At 39.3% G+C, this 22,746-nt stretch overlaps 1 protein-coding gene across 1 annotated transcript; it reads right to left on the bottom strand.

The window, feature by feature from the left end:
* Window positions 1-20,783: 20,783 nt before the first annotated feature.
* LOC106314790 lies at window positions 20,784-22,044 on the bottom strand. The gene is made up of 2 exons (XM_013752609.1): window positions 21,574-22,044; window positions 20,784-21,500 (listed from the first exon to the last, which is right to left on the bottom strand). Exons 1-2 carry the CDS (start codon window positions 22,042-22,044, stop codon window positions 20,784-20,786), a joined length of 1,188 nt encoding a protein of 395 aa, XP_013608063.1.
* Between the last annotated feature and the right edge of the window lie 702 nt (window positions 22,045-22,746).

Raw genomic sequence — 22,746 nt, 5'->3', positions numbered from 1 at the left:
CCAAAATTGTGCAATGGCACTAGCGAGGTTTTCACAGATCTCCAATGGGAGCAGAAACGTCGACATAACGTATGTCGGAAGAGCGAATAAAATGGATTTGATCATTACTTCCTTTCCCCCTTTAGAGAGCCACCTACCAGTCCAACCATTGACTCGATGCATCAGATTATCCTTTAGAAATGCAAAAAGTTTACATTTAGCAGGACATAACATATGTCTTAAGGGTTAACACAATGGATTTGATGAAAATTTTCCTTCTTTCGATAACCACAGGCTCCACCCATCCATTTACTATGCTTTGCAGTTTGTCTTTTAAGATAAACTAGGTTAAGACCCGCGCCTTGCGCAGGATAAATATTATATAAATTAGTTTTACGTATTATATTTTCTTTTACATATTATTAAATAATACATATATATTGATAATTAAAAAATCAGTAAATATTACGTATATGATTAAATTGGGACAAACACATAAATAAATTTTATTAATTCAAACAAATATTTTTTCTATTTTATATGATATAAAATTAAGGTTTAATGATATTAACATAGATATATAGTATATTTTTAATATTGATATCTGTTAAATAATATTTTATTGATCATTTGTATTTTCTGTAACAAAAATTTTGAATCACTGATAACAATATTTTTTTGTGGGATGTTTAATAGTTTTAGTCATTTATAATTTTAAAAACATTATGAAAAGTTTTAAAACTAAATATTAAGTTGTCAATATTTGTTCAAAATTTTTATCAAACGGAAAATCAAAGCAAATTTCAAAATTAAAATACATATGTATTTTTATATGGTACATAAAACAATATTAATATATTAATATTTATTAAATGAGATTTCTTACTATAGAATTTTGTAATCATTTATATCTTATTATAACAAAAAATTTAAACCATGAAAAATTCAATGTGAGATTTTTGACAACTTTAGTCATTTATATTCGTTTTTAAAAATTCAAAATACAGAAAAATCTAAATTTTGCTATATAGTTAATATGGTTGTTTAATTTATTTTAATATGTTAAAATTTAAAAAATGATAGAGAATAGACTAATTTTTATCAAATATTTATTATTCAAAATCATTAATTGTCATATATACTTTAGCCACATTTGGTAATTCCGTTATTTTTATTTAAGAAAAAAATGAAGAACATTAATAATCAGTTTATGATTAGTTTAATAAAAAGATTATTATATATTTTGATGGACCAACATATTTTTCTAAAGATTCTAAGAATGATTGTGGTGATGACACGTGGTTACAAAAAATGTTATAATGTTTCTCTTTTAATATATAGGTGTTATAATTTCTTAGGTGAGGATATATATATATATATATATATATATTTATATTAATAATGATGATGATAATAATAATAATAATAATAATAATAATAATAATAATAATAATAATAGAGAGAGAGAGAGTTGATAGACTTCTTATTAACTTATCTATCTTGTGCTTTTTTACAAATGAAAGTGGTTGTATTTCTGTTACATGAAGGTCGACAAAATAATCCGACCAAGAGGAAAATGACAACTAAGAGATAAGCATTATCTCCTAAAATAGATAATCACTATTTTAACATTTCTTCGTGATTATCTATCTTGTATTACATGATGTTTATTTAAAAATCTAGCCATGGAAAATTTCAATAGGATAAAAACCATAACGAAGAAAAAATAGTATACTAACGTAATATTCCTCTGAAAATGATGGACATAGACTTTTCTTCATATGTCATGCAAATTGCGCTTTCTGATACAATAGACGTTTTTAGAATGGTGTAGTGAGAAGTTCCTTTGTGAACAAATCAGCTGGACAGTCACATGATCAGATATACTCCCTGTTCGAAACGACGCTAGAGGCTAGTCGGGCGGCAACCTCGGGCCTAGCGAGTTACCGAAAAATCGGAGATTAAGCGGGATATACGCGGAGTCTAGTTTTTAATATTTTTTATTTTATTTAATAATTAAAATTAAATATATAGCATAAATAACATTATAATGTGATAATTTATATATACTCAAATTTATATCAATAATTAACTTTATTTTTAAAAATATATATGTATATACACAGGCCTAGACAACAAATAAGGAATTAATTAGAGATTAGTTTTTGTACTTTTATTATAAGAATATGCGTATATATATTACATATGCGTAAAATGTCAAAGATTGGTTGTCTCCTAGTGGTCAAGACCACTGCTATCACGCTGCGCAACCTGGCTTCGACGCCCGCGTTATGTCGCTCTTAATATAACCTTCTCTGAGTTGAGAAACAAAGCTGAATTAACATCAAACACTTTTGTCGGTTCTTTCTTGGTAATTATCTCGCTTGCTTCTTGTGTGTGATGACTCATTGACCTAAACCATACATATTCTCGACATGCTTCGTGAAACGGTATAGTTTCTCCATGATTTGAAGAATTCGCAGAGTTTTTTTTTGGGAACTCTAAGAGATTACAGTTCCACCAATTGTAAAAAGGTATCCAGTTTTCAATCAAGCTATATGAGGATCTGATAAATATCATGTATTTACAAAATCAATCATACCAAACTCGGGTTTTCTAGGATAAATCAATTCTAAATCAGAATAAACTTCGGAGAGAATGAAATATATTCTTGACTCCATTCTAATGTCCATGAATAGGAGATGAACTGTATCTTGCAAATAAATTAGTATCTAAAATTATATTAATCAAAAACTGACTTGTAAGATATCTATACTCACATATGCTCATTAACATCTCATTTATATAGGATCTTACCTGAATCTTTTAAAACCACACATCTTTCAATAGATGTTTAATTTTTTAGGATGTCTTAATACTTTTCTCTTACAAAATCTTTCATCCCAAATTTTTTGTTTATATACAGCTTGTTACAACTCTTCAAGAGTTTTATAGAGTTCCCAGAAACATAATTTTGCTAGCATTTATCCTTCATGTATTATAAAATATTGAGATGCAATTATAGTCGTTTATATCCTGCTAGACATACCAAATATATTGCGTCTATTATAATTTCTTCACTGGCCTTGTAACAAGCCGGAATATATACCACAAGGCAATTTTTCATTTAATTCTCTGGAGAAATATATACCTTTTAGATGCTGGGACTTCTTGTCTAATTTTTTTTTCTCACGAGATTTACATAGGCTTGATTGCCTCATTCCACTTTCGACCAATAATTTATTTCTACATTCATAGAGAAAGGTAGATTCATGATGCTCATTTATATTGTGTGCTTTCTCATTAATTGTCGATAATCTACTTTTTCTTTGGTTCCATATTTTTTTACCCATAATGATATGGTTAATTTAAATCTCTTTATTATCATCAGTGATTTATTCAACTACCTGATTATAATATTAACCATATTAGCGGTCTCTTCAGGAAATTCATCATCTATTTATATATTTAATAAATACAATGAGAGTTGGTGTAGATAATTTAGTGAACAAATTGAATTGGATTCTAGTGCTTGTCTGAACAATTGAATTCACATACAATATTGGAATTCTAGGATTTAGACATCTGATTAGACTCGCAGTGAGGATGGATATCTTACTTATTGAATTCGAGTTCTATTACGGTTTTTATTAAACCCCTAGCATCTATAAGTTATAGTTCCGATTAACTATTTGAAATACCTTAAGTCTGACGCTTTTACCATATATCTCAAAACCGAAATAATTTGCTTATTTAGTGCTTTTAATATTACTGCCTACCTTAATCTTGATCTCTATAGTCTAGTGTGATCCATGCTCCCCGTGAATTCGATCCCTAAGTGTTGCAATCGATCTCTTATTTGAGAGTGTTGCTCTAGGGTAATTTGAGTTACACCATTACTCATACATGAAATCAATAACACAAATCATAGTCTGAATAAATACCATAGAATAAATCAACAGGATTTCCAAGAAACCGTGAAGGAGTTCTTCTCTTCTCTCCAAAACTAAAATAAAGCTTAATCGTCAACAATGACTTTAAAAATAATATAGGTTAAAACACGGCCATGATTCTCTTTTAAAAAAGGAAACATTTAAGCCAAAATGAAATTCTTGAAAGTTAAATCGGCCTCACCATCATCAACGTTAGGGAAGTGTCGATCGATGCCCTCTTCATATCTTGACTCCAATTTTTGTACAGCTACGAGTTATCTTCACATTAAGCTCCAAATGGCTCCATAATCTCCATACTGCTCCAAAACGTGCTTAGACCTGAAAAGACCTTAAAATCAGACTCGAAATACATAATAAAGAGTCTATAAAGGACGTCTAGCTATCATGGTTAAAACTAGTAAAAACCATGACATATCAACTCTCCCATAGTTATCATTTGCTTGCCCTCAAGCAGAAAATAGAATGAACCTGCGAAGAGGTTTGAAAACCCAAGGACTCACCAACTCTTTAGAACACCACCATCACCTCTAAATATCGAAAACCATATCTAAAGCATTTCCTTGTACTCAGCCCCTGTTTAGCAACTTTTCCATACCACAGCTCATCATATACCATCTGACATACCTCTCTACTAACCTCATTTCTAAAATAAAAATGTAGACTTTATCTTGAATATAACGATAAAAAAACACATGGATTCTACACCATCATGTTTCTTCTTTGGTCCCCTTCCTCCCTCTTTCTCCTTTCTCTGAATTTTTTTCTCTTTTTATTTTATTTTCTTTCTCCTTTTCAAGCTCTACAAAGTGTAGGCGAATAATGGGGTCATAGGAAGTTTTCCTACCCCTTGCTTCCATCTTTGTGTGATCATCCCATTGTAGTAAAATAATGGGGTCACATGAAATTTTCCTAACACTTTACTACTCCAGAAATCATATCAATCATTTTTCTCACTTTTTTCTAAATGCTGAAGAGATGAGTGAGGGGAACCAGAAACACACATACTTTTACTTTATAGACCTGCATGAGGAATCCGATTCAGTGTATTCCAATCCCCAAGACAAGCGAATTAAATTGATTAGGTTGGAGGTTAGCCTTGGTTGCTTTAGACATTCTTAACAAGTATGGATGTTATTGGCAGGCCCATTCACTTTGCATTTCCATTCGATCCATCCGGCAATCAGCAACTCAAAATGGTGCTAGAGAATGGTTATCCCCAATTAACTCTGTTTGACTCAATAAAACAACATAATGACACTCAAAACAGAACATAATGTCAGTAGACACCTCCCCAGACTTAAAAACCCACAATCCCTAGTGTTATCTAGCCCAAGATTGGCAAAAGAAATAAATAAAAACTGTAAATATTGAAAAAGCAAACAAGAGTATACATGATTCTTGCGATGATCATCGATCGACGACTGGCCATCGACGCTTGCCAGTCGTCGATCAACGCTGGTCCTCAACTCGTGATCCCCTTTTTTCTTTATTTTAGAAGTAATGAAATGAAAAAGTACCTAATAATGGTTGTCTTCCATTCAGCACTTGTTTACAGTCATTAGCTCGAGTTTGGAGACTAGATTCAGTCTCGATGAGATTGGGAACTTGCTCCAAAAGAATTCCCAATGTCCACTTTCTTCAGCCGCTTGTTTGTGATGTCAATGAATATTTTTTTAGAAGATTTTCCCTTGTCTCTCAGCTCTACAGTAACAGTTACTTGAATCATGGAAAAAGGTTTCGAACCTCCTCTATTGCACACTTTGTACTCAACCCATATGATCAAGTCTAAGGAACCAGTGTCAAGAAGTTTGCATTCGTCTTTTTGTTCTTTCTCTTCTTCTTACATTTTCCCTCATACTTGGTTGTCTGTGTCTCAGTGTCCCCAACTTGGACTTTTTGTTTTGACTACTCGGATTCCAAAGCGGTATCGATCGAATGGGGTGTCAATCAACGCCTTTGTCAAATAGTCATTCCTTATGCCACTTTCAACTCATGAGACAACTTCAGGCAAAGTATCATAACAAATCTCAATGTAAGAAGCTAGGTGCACACCTATGTCTGGTGGAACAGTTATGTAGAAGACATGCTCATAAATATTTGCGAATGACACTCTACTCCTTTGTATGTAAACTACTGCACTCACTGTAGCTAGAAACTATCTTCCAAAAAGAGGAGGCATAGACAAATTTTCCATCTCCAACACATAAAAGTCTATGGAGACCACAAAGTTCCCAAATTTCACTTCTAGATTGATGACAACTGATATACCATCGATTTTACCAACTTTTAGCCATGGTATATAGGTGTTTTTAAATACATTACAGTTGTTTTGGAGTCTTTTTAGTATATTTTCAGTTTTAGGTACGTTTTGGAGCAAAGTGGTGATTTTGGGATCTCTTGGAGACTTTTGAGTGCAGAACTACACTGACGTGTCCGATTTTTAGATATGGATAGAGACCTTCCCACGGTGCTATTGAGATGATCTTTTTATACAAGATAGAGCTTTGAGTTAGCTTTCCAATGCCACCGGTTTGAGTTCAATCCAACAGTTAGATCAGAAGTTATGCATGTTTTACTGACGAGTGGTCAGTTTGTCTCGCGAGAGAGTGCTGTCGACGAGACGAATGGAATGTCGATCGACGGTGCACCCTTGGTGTCGATCGATGGTGATGCCAGAACGTGGTCCGAGCTTCTTTCATGACCAACTTAAGCCCAGAAGTTACCATAATATCCATGGATGACTCAGAACCCTACTTATGTGTTTTCTAAGCCATTGTTGACAGCTACGCTTTCTTTACTTCATTGTTCTTAGTTTATGTTAGGAGAGAAGGGAGAAACTCCTTCGGAGTCCTCCTGGAACTCCTTTGGTTTTCATATTTCTTTTTATTTTATATCTACTCAGTTTATGATTTATGTGACAAACTTCATGCTTGAATAGATCCACCTGTTAGGTTTAGGGTTCAGATAGTCATGAGGGATTAGCCCAACATATAGAATTGCTAATTTTTAGGATATGAATCAATTAAACCATTCTTAATGCCTGCTTTCTAGAATAGCTAACTAGGACCTTGCCTATAGATAGTAGGGCGCAAGCGGAAGTTTGGTTCTCTGTCTAATTAGTTTAACTTGTGCTAGGATTGCTAGAAACAAGCGGAAGCTGATTTAGTTAAACCTAGTGAACATGTCAAACCCATGCGATAACGCTCTCTGGAAGGTTCATCGTTCGACAACTCGCTAGTTGCATTGATCGACGGGCTGAAAGGAGTATCGATAGACATCCCGTTGTTGGAATCGATCGACACTTTCTTAGGACCAACAAGCGACAACTGAGGTCCTAGATCTGGCGATAGATAGTCTAAATATACGAAAGCTTATCGACTATTCTAATTGTTTGAGTGCTAGAATATCCATATATACTTAGCATCTATATCATTATATTCCTGATTGCCTGAATAGAAACCCTAACTCTAGCAAACTATCCTTCCATCAAACACCTCAATCAATCAACCGAGCAACTACCTTGCTCACCACTACTATTTACTTTAATCTATTAGTCTAGCTTAATCATATAACTATTAGATCTTTTGTGTGCCCTAGCTCCCTGTGAATTCGATCCCTAAGTGGTACAACTCGACCTCTTATTTGAGAGAGTACAAATCATTCCTTAGGGTAATTTGAGTGATATCAAATTTGGCGTCGTTGCCTGGGAGTTTCGCTCGCCATTAGATCTTATTTAGTTAGATTTAGTCTAGATTTTACTACTGTTCAAAAATCATCAATTTTTTTTTTCTTCTGTTTCAGGTACATATCTCAGTACTAGAACCAATGAAGAGAGGATTTTTGGGTTCTTCAAAGAAGGAGGCTGCTGATTCACACACGATCTGTAAGTCTACGAGGGAAGAATCGATTGATATCCTCCAAGCAGCAGCGATCGACAGCGTGAACCAAGCATCGAGTGACACTATTCAACCTGTGTCGGACAACACTGTTCACCATGGTACTGTTCACTCTAGAACTGTTCACTCTAGTACTGTTCACTCTATTACTGTTCATTTTGACACTATTCATCTCGCATCGAACGACATTGTTCATTCCGCGTTGATCGACACTGTTCATCCTGCGTCGATCGACACTGTTCATCCTGCGTCGATCGACACTGTTCATTACGACACTATTCATCTGGGCACTGTTTATCCGAACATTGTTCATCCCAACACTGTCCATCCGGTGAAAAACGACACCACCTGTGGGGAGATAGGGAGGATCGAAGTGCTCGTACTTAAAGTTGATGAGAATGAGATGTTAAGAGACGAAGAAGGTCGCACTCGCAACAACGCATGACAATTGATTAATGCTCGTGGTGTTGTGATCCCTGATGTGATTGCTGTTACTGAGGTGAATGACTTTGATCTAAGCCGAGACTGGTATTGCTAGGTAGGTCAAGACCCCTTCCAAGGTCTTCCTCACCAAGATCCCAGAAATCACATCAAAGAGCTTGAGGATCTAGTGTCAATGAGTGAGCATAATGAAGTGTCTGAATACCACATGCCCTGCAAGATCTTCCCCTATTCTATCTCTGGGGATGCATTCAGCTGGTTCAGTAAACTACAACCAGGATCTCTAACCAGCTGGGAGGACATTCAAAGAGCATTCCTTTACAAATTTCTTGATGAGAATGAAGCAACTCGAGGAAAGGAGAAGAATGATAAGTGGGACAGGCTTGTTAAAAGTTGGCAGATAAAGAGGGAAGATCAGATTCTGAGACAGTTGGTCGACTAGATTATGGTAGAGGGTGTTAAAAAATATGGATTTGGAGAGCTGAATAGAGTAGAAGAAGCCAAAATTAGTGACACGACCTCGGCATCGATCATCATCACCACTTCATCGTCGATCAACGGCACGACCTCAATGTCGATCGACGGTATGAACTCAACGTCGACCAACAGCACGACCTCAACGTCGATTGACGGTACGACCTCAACATCGACCAACGGCACGACCTCAACATCGACCAACGGCACGACCTCAATATCGATCGACGGTACGACTTTAACGTCGACCAACGGCACGACCTCAACGTCGATCGATGGTACAACCTCAGAATCGATCGACCACACCATCCCAACATCGATCGACGGAGACTTCTGTTTCCGAACGAGACCACTAGAAATCCCAGAATGATCAAGTTGTCCTCAGGACATTGCAGACCCGACATTGAAAAGCACCGATATATCAAGTTGTTATCTTACCCCATATGTAGACAGAGAAATCGCCATGGAAGATTTTTTGGAGTTAGAAGATGGCGAACAACTTGAATATATGGATACTGATAAAGAGATCACTATGGAAGGTTTCTTGGAGCTGGAGGAATGGCTTGACTCGGAACAGAAGCTTGATGATGAACGGAAACCACGAGAAAAGATATGGAGACTTTGTCAAAGGCTATCATCGACCGACACCAATCCGATGAGATCGACCAACACCCACCGTATATCATCGTTCGCCATCCACCGGATAGCATCGACCTACACCCACCCAATATCGAACGACACCCATTGTTGGATGAACCGCACGATTGCATAGTTGAGATGGAACCAATCGAGGAGAGAATGCACAAGTCTGAGGCCTCACACCTTGTTGTCCATGAACATCAGAGACCACCTATCTGCGCAGAAGAAGCTGTTGGGGTTCACAAAAGAGTTAAGAGGATACATGACCATGTGAAGATTGTGGTCCCGTGCGCTGTATTTGACGTAGAATTTCCTATCCACCCAGATAAAAGTGTGCATCTGGGATCCTACAGTGGGTTATTTGATGATCATACGTATGCAGTAGCTTCTCTTCTCAGAGAAGGTTGAGATGTAGAGGTGAAGTCGATAAAGACCCAGCAGAAGTAGCATGAATCGACACCAACCCGATATCATCGATCGACACCGACAAGATACCATCGATCGACACCGACAAGATACCATCGATCGACACCGGACACGTATCAGAGCATAATAAGTTTGAAGTGTGTCGAAATCTTTTTGATGGAGGCACCAACACGCAATCAGACAAGTCTGGGGGAAAGAAGAGGAAATGGATCAAAGGTGATCCTCAGTTATCACTAATTCCTCACTTCTCAGATGGTGTCAGGAAGTACAGAGTGCGCAGCAGATGCTTCTCACAGCCATTCACAAAGCTTCTCTCACTCCTTATTGCTGAGATGATAGACAGAGGAGAAGAGTCTATGGAGGATTTCACAAAAATTATGATGAAGCTTCAGAGAGTAAACATTGAGACTTGGTTTGGAGCAGGTTCTCATTCTCATCCAGACTAAATCAGATCTCCATAAGTCAAGCTAATGACTAAAAAATAAGCGCTGAGTGGGAGGCAACTCACTGTTAGGTTTGTTTTAAATTTGGTTTTATTTTCATCTATTACTGATTTTCGTTTTTATTTATTTCAGAAAAAAAATGATGAATAGTGATGACACTGTAGCAAACGCACTGTAGCAGAAATGTCGATCAGCACTGTAGCAGAGGTGCTGTTCATGGGAAAGAAAAGAAGATCTACGGTTCATGAGTTCTACACTAGCATCGACTGACAACTGACTAATATCGATCGATAGAGCATCACAAGTATCGATCGCCATTTAACTGTGTTGATTGATACTCACATCAACGGCATGTATACTCGCGAAACCTTGTTAAATTTGGTACTTATGGTTTATTTTCCCCACAATCTTAGACTGTATTACACTAAGGATAATGTTGTTTAAGTCTGGGGGAGGTTCTACTAATAATATGTTTTACTTTGAGTTAAAAAAAATAATCCGAGGAGACGATTGCCAAGCTCATCGACCGATAAGACCAGGTCGACATCGTTCGACAGTACTGGACCAGCACCGATCGATAGACACTTCACTGTGTCGATCGACATTGACATCAGCGAGCAGGTATATCGTTTTCCTTGTTATATTCAGTACTTATAATATATATTATCACCAAACTCCGACTACATATACACTGGAGACAGTGTAATTTAAATCTTGGGGGGGGGGTTACTAATATTCAATTTACCTATGAGTTTTAAAATGTTTTCATAAAGTTTTATTGAGTCAACATAGGAACAATGAACTTTTTCAAATTTTTCTTACTCATCTAACCATTCTTTAGCACCATTCTTAGATTTATTGACTGCAGAATGTACTATTGATGCTAAAGTGGATTAGCCTGCCAGCTATTCCCACTTGCTGAGAATGTCTGAATGAACCAAAGCTGACCTCCAACCTAATTGAGTTTAACTTTCTTGCCTTGGGGCTTGGTATACATTAGACCGGAATCCTCCTGCAAGTCTGTAAGGTAAAAATCTGTGTGTCGCTAGTTCCCCTCTCTCTCCCCTTCATTTATAAAAAGGATTAGAACATGATTTGGTGGCTACAACCATTAAAGTTTGATTCATAAAATTCTAGAAAGAGATAAAGGTCAAAAAGAAGTGAACAGGATCTAGTGGCTAAAACCATTAGAGTATGATTCATAGAAATCTGTCCAAATATCTCAGTCAATTTAAAAAATAAAATGATACCCTTTAAAAAAGGGAGGCATTGACTGAAAAGAAGAGAGAAGAGAGGAAGGAAAGGAACCGAATAAGATTACATGTGTGTTCAGATACTTGCCTGAGTTGATTACATATGTTCAGTGATCGATACTCTCAAGGTAAAGCCTACATCTTTTAATTACATGTATTAAATGAGGTCAGTAAAGGGATAGTCACACATGATTTGCTAAGTTGTTGGATGAATGGAATTGGTTGCTAAACTAGGATATTGCATATAAAGTATTTCTAAAGTTAAGATTGATTTGATGTGGTTGCAATATTGTTGAGGTGATGATAGCGAGTTCTTAAATTATGCGAGTCCCTCCTGTTTCAAAAACACCCTTCAGAGAGACTGCTCATTGTTTTGCTTGAGGACAAGCAAAAGAGTAAGTATGAGGGTGTTGATATGCTATGGATTTTACCCACTTTTAGCCATGGCATATAGATGTTTTTAAATACATTATAGTTGTTTTAGAGTCTTTTTAGTATGTTTTCAGGTTTATGTACGTTTTGGAGGAAAGTGGTGATTTTGGGATCTTTTGGAACCTTTTGAGTGCAGAACTGCACTAACGTGTCAGATGTTTAGATATGGATGAAGACCTTCCTACAGTGTGATTGAGCTGTTATTTAGACACAAGATAGAGCTTTGAGTTAGCTTTCCAATTCCACCAGTTTGAGGTCAATCCAATGGTTAGATCCGAAGTTATGCCCCTTTTACTGAGGAGTGGTCAGTCTGTCTCGCGAGAGAGAGCTGTCGACGAGACGAGTGGAATGTCGATCGACGGTGCACCCTTGGTGTCGATCGACGGTGATGCCAAAACGCGGGCCGAACTTATTTTCATGACCAACTTAAGCCCATAAGTTACCACAAGTTACCATAATACCCCTGGACGACTCAGAACCCTACTTATGTGTTTTCTAAGTCATTGTTGACCGCTATGCTTTCTTTACTTCATTGTTCTTAGTATATTTTAGAAGAGAAGGGAGGAACTCCTTCAGAGTCATTCTGCAACTCTTCGTTTTCATATTGCTTTCTATTTTATATCTATTCAGTTTGTGATTTTTGTGACAAACTTCATGCTTGAATAGATCCACCTGTTAGGTTTAGGGTTCAGATAGTCATGAGGGATTAGCCCAAAATATAGAATTTCTAAGTGTCATGATATTAATCAATTAAACTGTTCTTAATTCATGCGATCTAGAATAACTAACTAGGACCTTGCCTATAGATAGTAGGGGCAAGCGAAAGTTTGGTTCTCTGTCTGATTAGTTTAACTTGTGCTAGGATTGCTAGAAACAAGCGGAAACTGATTTAGTTAAACCTAGTGAACACGTCAAACCTGTGCGATAACGCTCCCTGGAAGGTTCATCAATCGACAACTCGCTAGTTGCATCGATCGACGGGCTGAAAGGTGTATCGATCGACACCCCGTTGTTGGAATCGATCGACACTTTCTCAGGACGAACAAGCGACAGCTGAAGTCCTAGATCCGGCGATAGATAGTCTAAATATACGAAAGTTGACCGACTATTCTAATTTTTTTAAGTTCTAGAATATCTATATATACTTAGCATCTATATCATTATATTCATGATTGTCTGAATAGAAACCCTAAGTCTAGCAAACAATCCTTCCATCAAACAACTCAATTAATCAACCGAGCAACTACCTTGCTCACCACTGCTACTTTATTTAAACTATTAGCCTAGATTAATCATATAACTATTAGATCTTTTATGTGTCCTATCTCCTTCTGAATTCGATCCCTAAGTGCTACAACTCGACATCTTATTTGAGAGAGTACAAATCACTCCTTAGGGTAATTTGAGTGATATCAACAACACAAAGTGGAAATTTTCTCGATAGATATGCAAGAGTTAGTTTAGAAACTTCAATGACAATTCCTAGTTTCTCAGCAATATCCTTATACACTATGGAACCACAAAGGAGACACCTTCAGGTATCATCTTCACTCTTTTGTGAAAACCAGCCAATTCTTCAATGACAAGTCCTTGTTTCAGATGCTTGAGGTCAGCAAGGTATGGGACTTCGGGCATTTACTCTCTTTCCTCAATTGGTCTCATCTCAATCAGACACACATGTAACACATCCATAAATGAGTGTCGATCAATGCTGGACTTTGATGAAGTTTCTGGATCTTTCCCCGATGCACGTCGAATGCTAGTGGGGCGTCGATTGACGAAAAGTTTCAGTTTCCAGTCTCGGCCTGAATTTTCATGTTTTTGTTCATCCTCCACAATGATAGCATTATCAGATTCCTAGGATTTGTCTCTAGCCTCTGAAAAACTTTGAAAATATGTTGAAGCTTAATACCCAGCTCCTTGACATGTGATATACTATGGAATTTACTAGTTTTTAGCTATAGTATAAGTCCTTGAGTTTTTATGTTATGTTTAGAGTCTATTTAGAGTTTTTCAGGTCCAAGCATGTTTTGGAGCAATGTGGAGATTATGGACCATTTTAGAGCTTATGGATGAGGAAACTCATAGTTGTTCAAGAAATCAGAAGTCAGAGCTGAGATTCAGAAGAAGTGTCGACCGACACCTCTTCCTTGGTGTCGCTCGGCACCCGCCCGAGAAGACGTGGCTGGCTTGTTTTAAGCTGAGTCAAGCCCCAAGGTCAGATTGCCCCTGGCTGACTTTATACCTAGTATTTATAGCTTTTGCCATTTTTGGGGGGAAACACCACCTTAGACCACGCTTTAGAAACCAATTTTATATTTAGTACCTTTTGGAGAGAAGATAAAAGACTCCTACATAAATTTTTATTGGAACTCAAATATCTTACTCTATCTATTTATGCAATTCATTCAGTTTATCTGTGTGTCTTGTTTAATTATGTCTGAGTAATCATCATGTTAGATTTATGATTTTATTAAAGTTTTGTTGAATTATTGATAACATAGCACTGCTAGGATGATTTAATTAGGATCCTTCACAGAACTGATCTAACTTATTGTGTTCTAGAGTAGTTAACTAGAACCATGAACTTAGGATAATAGACAAGCACAAAAATAAGTTCTTTACCTGATAATAAATCTGGTGAGCTAGGTTGTTAGGCGCATGCGAAAGATGTTTTAACCATCTAGTGAACATATCGATTAGGGTGTTAATGCTTGTTTTAAGAGTTATTGATCGACACTCCTTACTCACATGCAAGAGATGGAGTACATGATTAAAAATATGATTAGACTCGCTGCGAAAACAAGATATCTTATTATTTCGTTCGAGTTCAAGAATGGTTCATCACACACCCTTAAGCATCTATAGCTTATAATTCTGATTTCCTGAAACCCTACGTTTAGCTTTCATCCCATATATATTACAACAGATTATTTACATGTTTTCTGCTATTTACTGCTTTAATAATTACTTACCAAAATTAATCTGGATTTCTATAGTTTATTGTGTACCGATGCTCCCTTTAGATTTGATCCCTAAGTACTACAATCCAATCTTTTATTTGAGAGAGAAGGTTGCTCTAGGATAATTTAAGCGACGTCAACATGACTTTTCAGAACAACAAATTTCCCATTCAGCTCAATGTATATAGAATACAAATGCTTCTTAAAGTCTATAATCATCTTCTGCTGACATTATAGGATCTGTCTCATCATAGACTCCAGCTTAATCTCTTGAGTTGCTGCAACATTATTGAAAAATTATTTGAAAAATTCCATTTTGGTGTTATTCCTGGTAGTGAGAGATCTTGGTGAGAGGTGCTTTAGCCAGTAAGCCGCATCTCTAGCAAGAGAGTCTAGGAAGAACTTGCAGATATGGTAGTCCTCAGAGATTCCTTTGTACTTAATGTCAGAAACCAAATCCTCAAATATCTCAATATGATCTATCATATGCTCGTGAGGAAGACCACATAAGGTTTTCTCAGCCAAAAAGAGCGGTATACAGGGTTTAGCTCAAAGTCATTCCTATGGTATCTAGAACGACGAATCCCATACCTGCTAGCGTAGGACTCTCCAGGTCTGTTATTTTCTGCAAGTGCCCTTTGTCATTCAATATCAGGGACTACAGCCCCCTGATCATCTATTTTCTTACATGCTGTATTACATAGATGACCCTCCAGGTTATGCAGATCTCCATCCGCATTCTGAATCAACACAAGTTGCGCAACCATCTATGTCTGTCGAAGAATAGTGTAGAGCGATGTTGTTGGTGTGTCGAACGATGATGTTTCATGAGCAGTGTCAAGCGACCCTTGAGTCCCTTTGATCGACGTAGTACTTTTCTGCTTGCAAATCATGTATTCCAACTCAATCAGCTCTTGGTTTGAGAATTCCAAATGCACTTTCTCCTTGCTGCTTCTAGTATTGTAATGCAAATACCTGAAAACCACAAAGAAGAGATAATAAGTATACTAAAAAGGAAAACCTAGACTATAACCTACACCTAGTATAATGGTGATCAGAGTTTCCCGGTGACGTCGCCAAATTTGATATATTCAGATTAACCTACAAGCTACTCTTTCAAATAAGAGGTTCAGTGTATTACTGGAGGATCGAATCCACAAAGACTCGCCGTTTCACACAGGATACTTTAGTTTTGGATTAGAAAGCAATAAACAAGCAGTAAATAAAAGAGAGATGTAAAAAATGGGAGAAAGCGTTAGATCTAGGGATTTATCAAACAAGAGATTTAAAAGTACAATACAATCAATTGTACCAAATATAAGGTTCAATTCAGGAACTCGAATACAGCCAGTAAGTTATCCAACTCTCACTGCGATAAACTATCAGATGTCTAGCTCTAATCTAATACCAACTCTCGTTTCATATCCGACGAAAAAAAATAAGAAGTAAACAATATTTGATAATGTTGAACTAAAATCCTAGACCAACTCTCGCTGCGAATGGAAATATAGTTCAACATGATTAGATAAAGGTATCGATTACACTCTCGTGTCTCATGATGATCCTATGCTTATAGGTTCAAGTTGATTTCTCTAGATTCTAGTATGATAACAATCCTGGTGTAGAATTCTATGAATAATCCTGGAAATTCTAATAGATTATCAGTTTGACATTAAGCTTACAAAATCCCTAAATCTAACAGGGTGATTACTCAGATATGAAATCAATAACACAAATCATAATCTGAATAAATATCATAAAATGAATCAACAGGAGTTCCAAGAAAATTCCGAATGATTCTTCTCAGCTGTCTAAAGCTAAAATAAAGCTTTGCCATCTGTGTTGGACCCAAATTTGGGTAATACCTTAACGGGCCGCGATCAAAGACATGAGCCTTAGGGAGCCGAAGCCCATAGCAAATGATCGAGTTCGAAGAAGAGTCATCGAGGTCGTCGGAGATCGCGGAACAAGAGACGAAGACCTCGGAGCCGTTACGAACATCACGAGGTCGACTTACTATAAAGGAGGAAGAAGGGACATGAAGTGAGACACGTTGAAAATCCTAGAGAGAGCTACATACATACATTGACCTTGTTTTCTCCTGTTCTTAGATCCTTTTCTTTACCGATCTCACTTGTGTAATTCGATCTAGTTTAACTTATTGTATTCGATCCTATTCATCAATAAAGTCCATTTTTGCCTGCTGGAAACTGTTAACATCGTTGTGTTCTAAAGATATCATTACCTACATATTTTGTCTTCCCTAGATTAAACTTCCGATCACTATCAAATACTTAGTGTAGATTTTAGGTTCTACATTTTGGTGCCGACTGTGGGGAAGATAAACGAAAAACATCTTTGCTAAGAAACCGATCTAAGTTTCCTAAGCACGACTATGGATCCTAACCAGACCACCGGAACCGCGCCTTCAAGAGTCAACGACATCGATCCTGTCAGGCCCGACTCGGGAACCGGAGTGACACCAACTGGGTTAACGGGAGCCATTGACGCGACCGAAACAGCCCAGATGCAACGAATCCCTCCAATCGGGACTTCGAGTCAAGATCGATGCCTTCCGATCAACCAGACGTCAATCCCGGAACGAGCTGGAGCTCGAGTCTAGAACCACCCCGGAGACAGACAATCCTCTGATGACCTGACCCGATCCCAATCCAGACCGATTTCGCCGACTCCTCTAGCCCAAACTCGAGGAGAACTAACCGAACTTCGAGGAATGATGACGACTCTAATCGACAAAATTCGTAGTCAAAGGATCGCCAATCAAACCATTGCTAACAGACTGGACCAAGCTGAAAGGGAACTGGCAGAGCATCAAGCTGCAAACATTCAAGAAAGAAATCAAACGCCCCTCGATTTGTTAAGAGCGACGTCGAACCCCCAAAGCACCGGACTGTTCGGTACTCCAGAGATCCTAAGCGCTCGATCTGGACGCTAAACGGGAGAAAATTTACAACGACCCCCACCGCAAGGTATGACCCACCGAAGCTTAAGCTACAGTGGATTGGACGAAATCGACACTGGGCTCCAACGCCCACGAAGCACTCCGATCCAATTCCAGAACGGATCAACGGAAAGGCAAGGGGACCCAAGGACACTGATCCCACCACCGTATCATTCTATCTCCGAGAAACGAACTCCATCCGCAACGAGGACCTTCCATCAAGCGGGATTCGATAACCTAACGGAACAAGCTCGGAGACACGATCTTCGCGGTCCCGTCAATATCGACCCCCAAAGGGAAGACTTAGGGATCCCGAGCAAAACTGGGACGTTTCTGAATTATATCGAAAGGAACGACGCCGAGCTCAAAAGGATAAAAGCGATCGTGCACATGGCAACGAGCTCTGCCCCTGATATCGACATGGTCATCGAGGAAACGAGAAGGACTCCATTCACATACAGAATCGCCAGCATAAGGCTGCATCACGTCGGTAAACTGAAATTCCCCGAATACGCCGGAAACACAGAACCGAAGGCCCATGTACGAGCCTTCGGTTTAGCAATATCAAGAGTACACCTCACCGACGACGAAAAAAAAGCAGGTTACTACCACTTCTTCGCCGAGAACGTCAGCGGGCCGCCCTCGAGTGGTTCGCAGGACTAGAAGAAAATTCAATCGACAATTTCACCCAGTTGGTATCTACGTTCCTCAAACAGTACTCAGTCTTCATAGAGACAAGAGTTACCGAAGCAGATCTCTGGAATCTCAAACAAGCGCCTTTCAAGCCATTAAGAGCATACATAAACAAATTCCGAGAAATCAAGGCCAAGATCTCACATCCGAACGAGGTCGTTGTCCTCACGGCATTAAAGAATGGCGTCTGGTTCTCATCCAAATTCAGGGAAGAATTGGCAGTATGAGCACCCATCTCGTTGGATGACGCCCTACACCGAGCCTCTTATTCCGCCACCCACGAGGAGGAGGTCGCAGCCTTGAAAGAACAGTATAGCGCGAACAAGAATAACGCAACCAAAAAGCCTGCTACTCCTAAAGAACCAACCACCAAAGGGCAACATTCCTATGCAATAAATAATTCGCCGTAAAAGTCTTCAACATACGACCGCCTTCAATGATCGCAAGAGCCACTCGACCGAAGAATGTCGAGCCGCACTTCGCAATCAAAACGAAAATAAGAAAACCACTGAGGAAGCCAGAGAAGAAGAAGAAGAGCCAGTGACTCCGAAATCCAACCGAATGGCCAAATTCCCAACAAACAAAATAGGCAGGGAGAGCGAGCAGGAATCACCAAGCTCTCCACCCCCAGCCCCGAAGAAAAGAGTCGACATGATTTTGTGGGGGCTAAACAACAACGCAACCGACGAAATCAAGAGCCATACCGAAGGGAAAATTCGTTTCGAGATCACAATAGCAATCCGCACATTGGAAAAAACCGATGAAGCCACTTCCCCTCCCAGTGTCACTCAGTACAACCCAGACACAGAGTCCCCTCGCGGAAAAATCCCCAACTTCAAACGAAAGAACAAAATGACCAAAATTCGCGAGCTATTAGAAAAACCGATCGCCCTACAGATTCAGAAAAAGACAGAATACAAACCCTTAATCACAATCTTTCTAGGGGGCAGAGACACTACCGACCACCACTGACTAAGAGATGGAATCTCCCGGCCCACTACAAAGGCAAAAAACGAATCGACTTCATTTACAGAGGCTCCAAGTTCTGGAATTCAGTCAACTCGATCATAGCATACCAACGAAGAGCCGATAACAGCGTAGGAATAAGAGAGCCCCTATCAGGTCCCGATTATGAAATCACCTTCGACAAAAACAAGACCGCAAATCTCGATGGACCACACGACGATGCTCTCGTAATAAGACTCGACGTCGGCAGCTGCGAACTATCTCGAGTAATGATTGACACCGGAAGCTTGGCCAATGTCCTCTTCTACGACGCGTTCAAAAGAATGGGATTCATCAAAGCACTCCTAAAACAAGAAAGAACACCCCTCATCGGATTCGCAGGAGAGACCACCTATTCCCTCGGGTCAATCGAACTCGCAGTAACCGCCGGAGAAATTAGGAAAATCGTAGAATTCATCATGATAGACCGTCCAGCCCCGTTCAACACAATCCTTGGGAGACCTTGGCTATATAGCATGAAGGCAGTTCCTTCGACATATCACCAATGCCTGAAATCCCCAACCCTGAAAGGAGTCGAGACTATCAGAGGAAGTCAAAAGAGCTCCAGAACATGCTACCTCGCAAGCTTCAAAGACATCGAGCAACACCCCTAGCCGAGCGGCCAAAACCAACAACAAACGTACCCATGTACACGAACCACCGACCAACAGACCCTTTCTCAGGGAAAATAATCAAACTACGTCATGACTTGATCCCTTGTTGAGGGTACGTAGGAAACTCACGACACGAGTTCAGTCACCCTCCAACTACAAAAGCTCAAAGTAAGCATACCACAGGACCCGGGAAACAACGACGCGACAATACAAAAACTATCTTCTTTTCATAAGTCTGTAATAAAACAAAACCCAACATCTTAATAAATACAGTTCTTAGATATCGCAGCTCGAGCATATCAGACTCCTTATACCTACAAATCGCAAAACCATTACAGTTGACCAAAAACCAAGACCTTGATCAAGTCTTCGGTTGCGGCCAACTCCGCCAACAAGCGCGACAAAGCTATATAACAAAATCTTTTCTTACACCAAAACAGTCAATAAAAGTATCTACAGCAGATCGACTCACGGCCCCAAAAGATCGGCCTCACAAAAACTCAAAAATAACAGCAAAACAAATCAGGACTCACGATCCACTCTTTATTAATAAATAATAAATAAAGCAACAAAAGCAAAAAGGGAAAACAGAAACAAAAAACCCCTAAAGCTACTCTTCGATGCCGAATTCGCCATCCTCGAACTGACCACCCGAGCACTTCGTCACGTCATCCGCACCATTCGCCGCAGAAGGGTCCCTAGCAAAGAAATCTTCTGGTAGATCCTCCAAAATTTGAGGCAAATCGAGCTTCCCAACACCAACGGAAAAATACAAAACCGCCATCACATCGAGCTCGGACCCGAGCTCGACCTCCTTCGTTCGAAGTCGCAACAAATCGTCCGAGGCCAAAAAATTGTTGTTCATGATCTCCTTCAAGAGATCTATATTTGCCATAACCTCAGTAAGACAAGCCTCAGAATCAGTCGCGGCCTTCTTCTTCTCCCACTTTTCTTTCAGAGACACCAACACGTCCAAGTAGCTGTCCGCCAAAGCCGTTTTAGCGTCATAAGTTGCGCGACGAAGGTCGTCAGAGAACTTATTAGCAGAAGATTCAACCTTCGCTTCCAAAAAGGAAACTTGCTCAAGGGCCGATTTCCTCTCATTACTCACAACTCGCAGACGAGCTTCAAGCGAAGCAGCCTGATTCCCCAATTTCTGAGCAGCGGCCAGTTGAGCAGCATTTGCACGCTCCCGATCTTGAGCCATCTTCAAACCGAGCTTTAACTCTCGAACGACCTTCTTTATCTTGTAAAGCTCGTTAGAGTGAGAGACATCTTGCAGGCGCTTTTCCAAAGTCGCCGCGAACTCGTTGTTAGCCTCCATAGCCTGGAATGTAGCAAATCAGCACAGACAAAATGAACCAAAGATTCAACAAGGATCGAGTGTCAAAAAGAACGACCTTAGCATGAGCCACAGCCGTTTTTACATAAGCTTCGCGTTCCGTCATATTTCGCCAAGAAGGAAGCGGACATCCAGCAGGTTTGAAGTGCCTCACCAAGTGAGTAACACTGTTCGGATCTTCTGTAATAGTGCAATCCTTAGAGTGTGAGAACTGCCAATGAAACGGTTTAGCAACTGGCGCTTCACCTGAGACACGGAGACGATGGTCTGAGCCTTTCGTCTTTGCCTTCTTCTGGGGGCGGTCACGCCCCTCCAAACCTGTTGGGCTACTCGACTTAACACGAGCAACAGACTTTTCACCCTCGAGGTCCTTGGCCTCTTGGGTTGAAGCCCGCGGAAGTCGGGTCTCCTCACTAAGAACTTCTGTGAGCGCGCTCACGTCTCCGGATTGAATGTGTTCCACATTAGCACTACCAGTTCGAGTTTGCGCCCTATCGGAATCGCAGGGGTTTGAACTTCTCGAAGCCATGTTCCGTTGAAAAGCAAAAACCAAAATTAGAATGACACACTATGGTAAGTCCCAGAACAAAGCAAAGCTTTATAAGGATCAAGGCCCCGCCGTATCTCAACGACCCAAACAAAGAAAATCTCGAAGTTTAATAAAACAAAGATATTCCGAAACATTATGCTTATCCGTTAAGAATATCCAATATACCACGATCAAAGATCGCGAAAAACAAAAGACGTTAAACAAAAAAAAAAAAAAAAAAATTTAACTAGAAGCGGAATCATCGGGGAAAGACGACCCCCCGACCTGATCCGCAGAATCATCTTAGACTTGAGGAAGATCAAGCTCGGAGATCGACCAATCCGGCACGGCAGTTGAACCGCCGAGATCCTCACAATCTCCTTCCATCTTATTTAAACGAGCAAGCTCTGCGTCCACAGTCAGGACACTTCCTTCTTCTTGCTCGTCCATTTATCCTTCAAGGAATCAAAGATTTCCCGGTACCGGGTCGCAATACCACGACGAGCAATACGGGAATCCCGACGAATGTCCCGATCTCTCTCAACCTCGAACGCCGCGATTCTTGCCTTTTGAGCAACCATCTGGGTCGTAAGAGCCTCGTTCTCCAGGTGAATTCTCCTCCAATCTTCAGTCAAAGCCTCAATCTTTTCAGCATCCTTCTTCCCTTCCCGCTTGGTAGCTTCGAGCTCCTTCGAAAGCCTC

The sequence above is a fragment of the Brassica oleracea genome, chromosome C9, assembly GCF_000695525.1.
Source record: "Brassica oleracea var. oleracea cultivar TO1000 chromosome C9, BOL, whole genome shotgun sequence".
Classification (NCBI taxonomy): domain Eukaryota; kingdom Viridiplantae; phylum Streptophyta; class Magnoliopsida; order Brassicales; family Brassicaceae; genus Brassica; species Brassica oleracea.
Note: the sequence above shows the minus strand (reverse complement) of the source record. Positions and strands in the feature narration are given on the sequence as shown.

Coding starts and splice junctions, on each gene's coding strand:
- LOC106314790 (XM_013752609.1), bottom strand. CDS start 22,044: ATGGCTTCGAGAAGTTCAAACCCCTGCGATTCCGATAGGGCGCAAACT. Junction 21,501..21,573: donor CGGCTGTGGCTCATGCTAAG/GTCGTTCTTTTT, acceptor GCTACATTCCAG/GCTATGGAGGCTAACAACGA.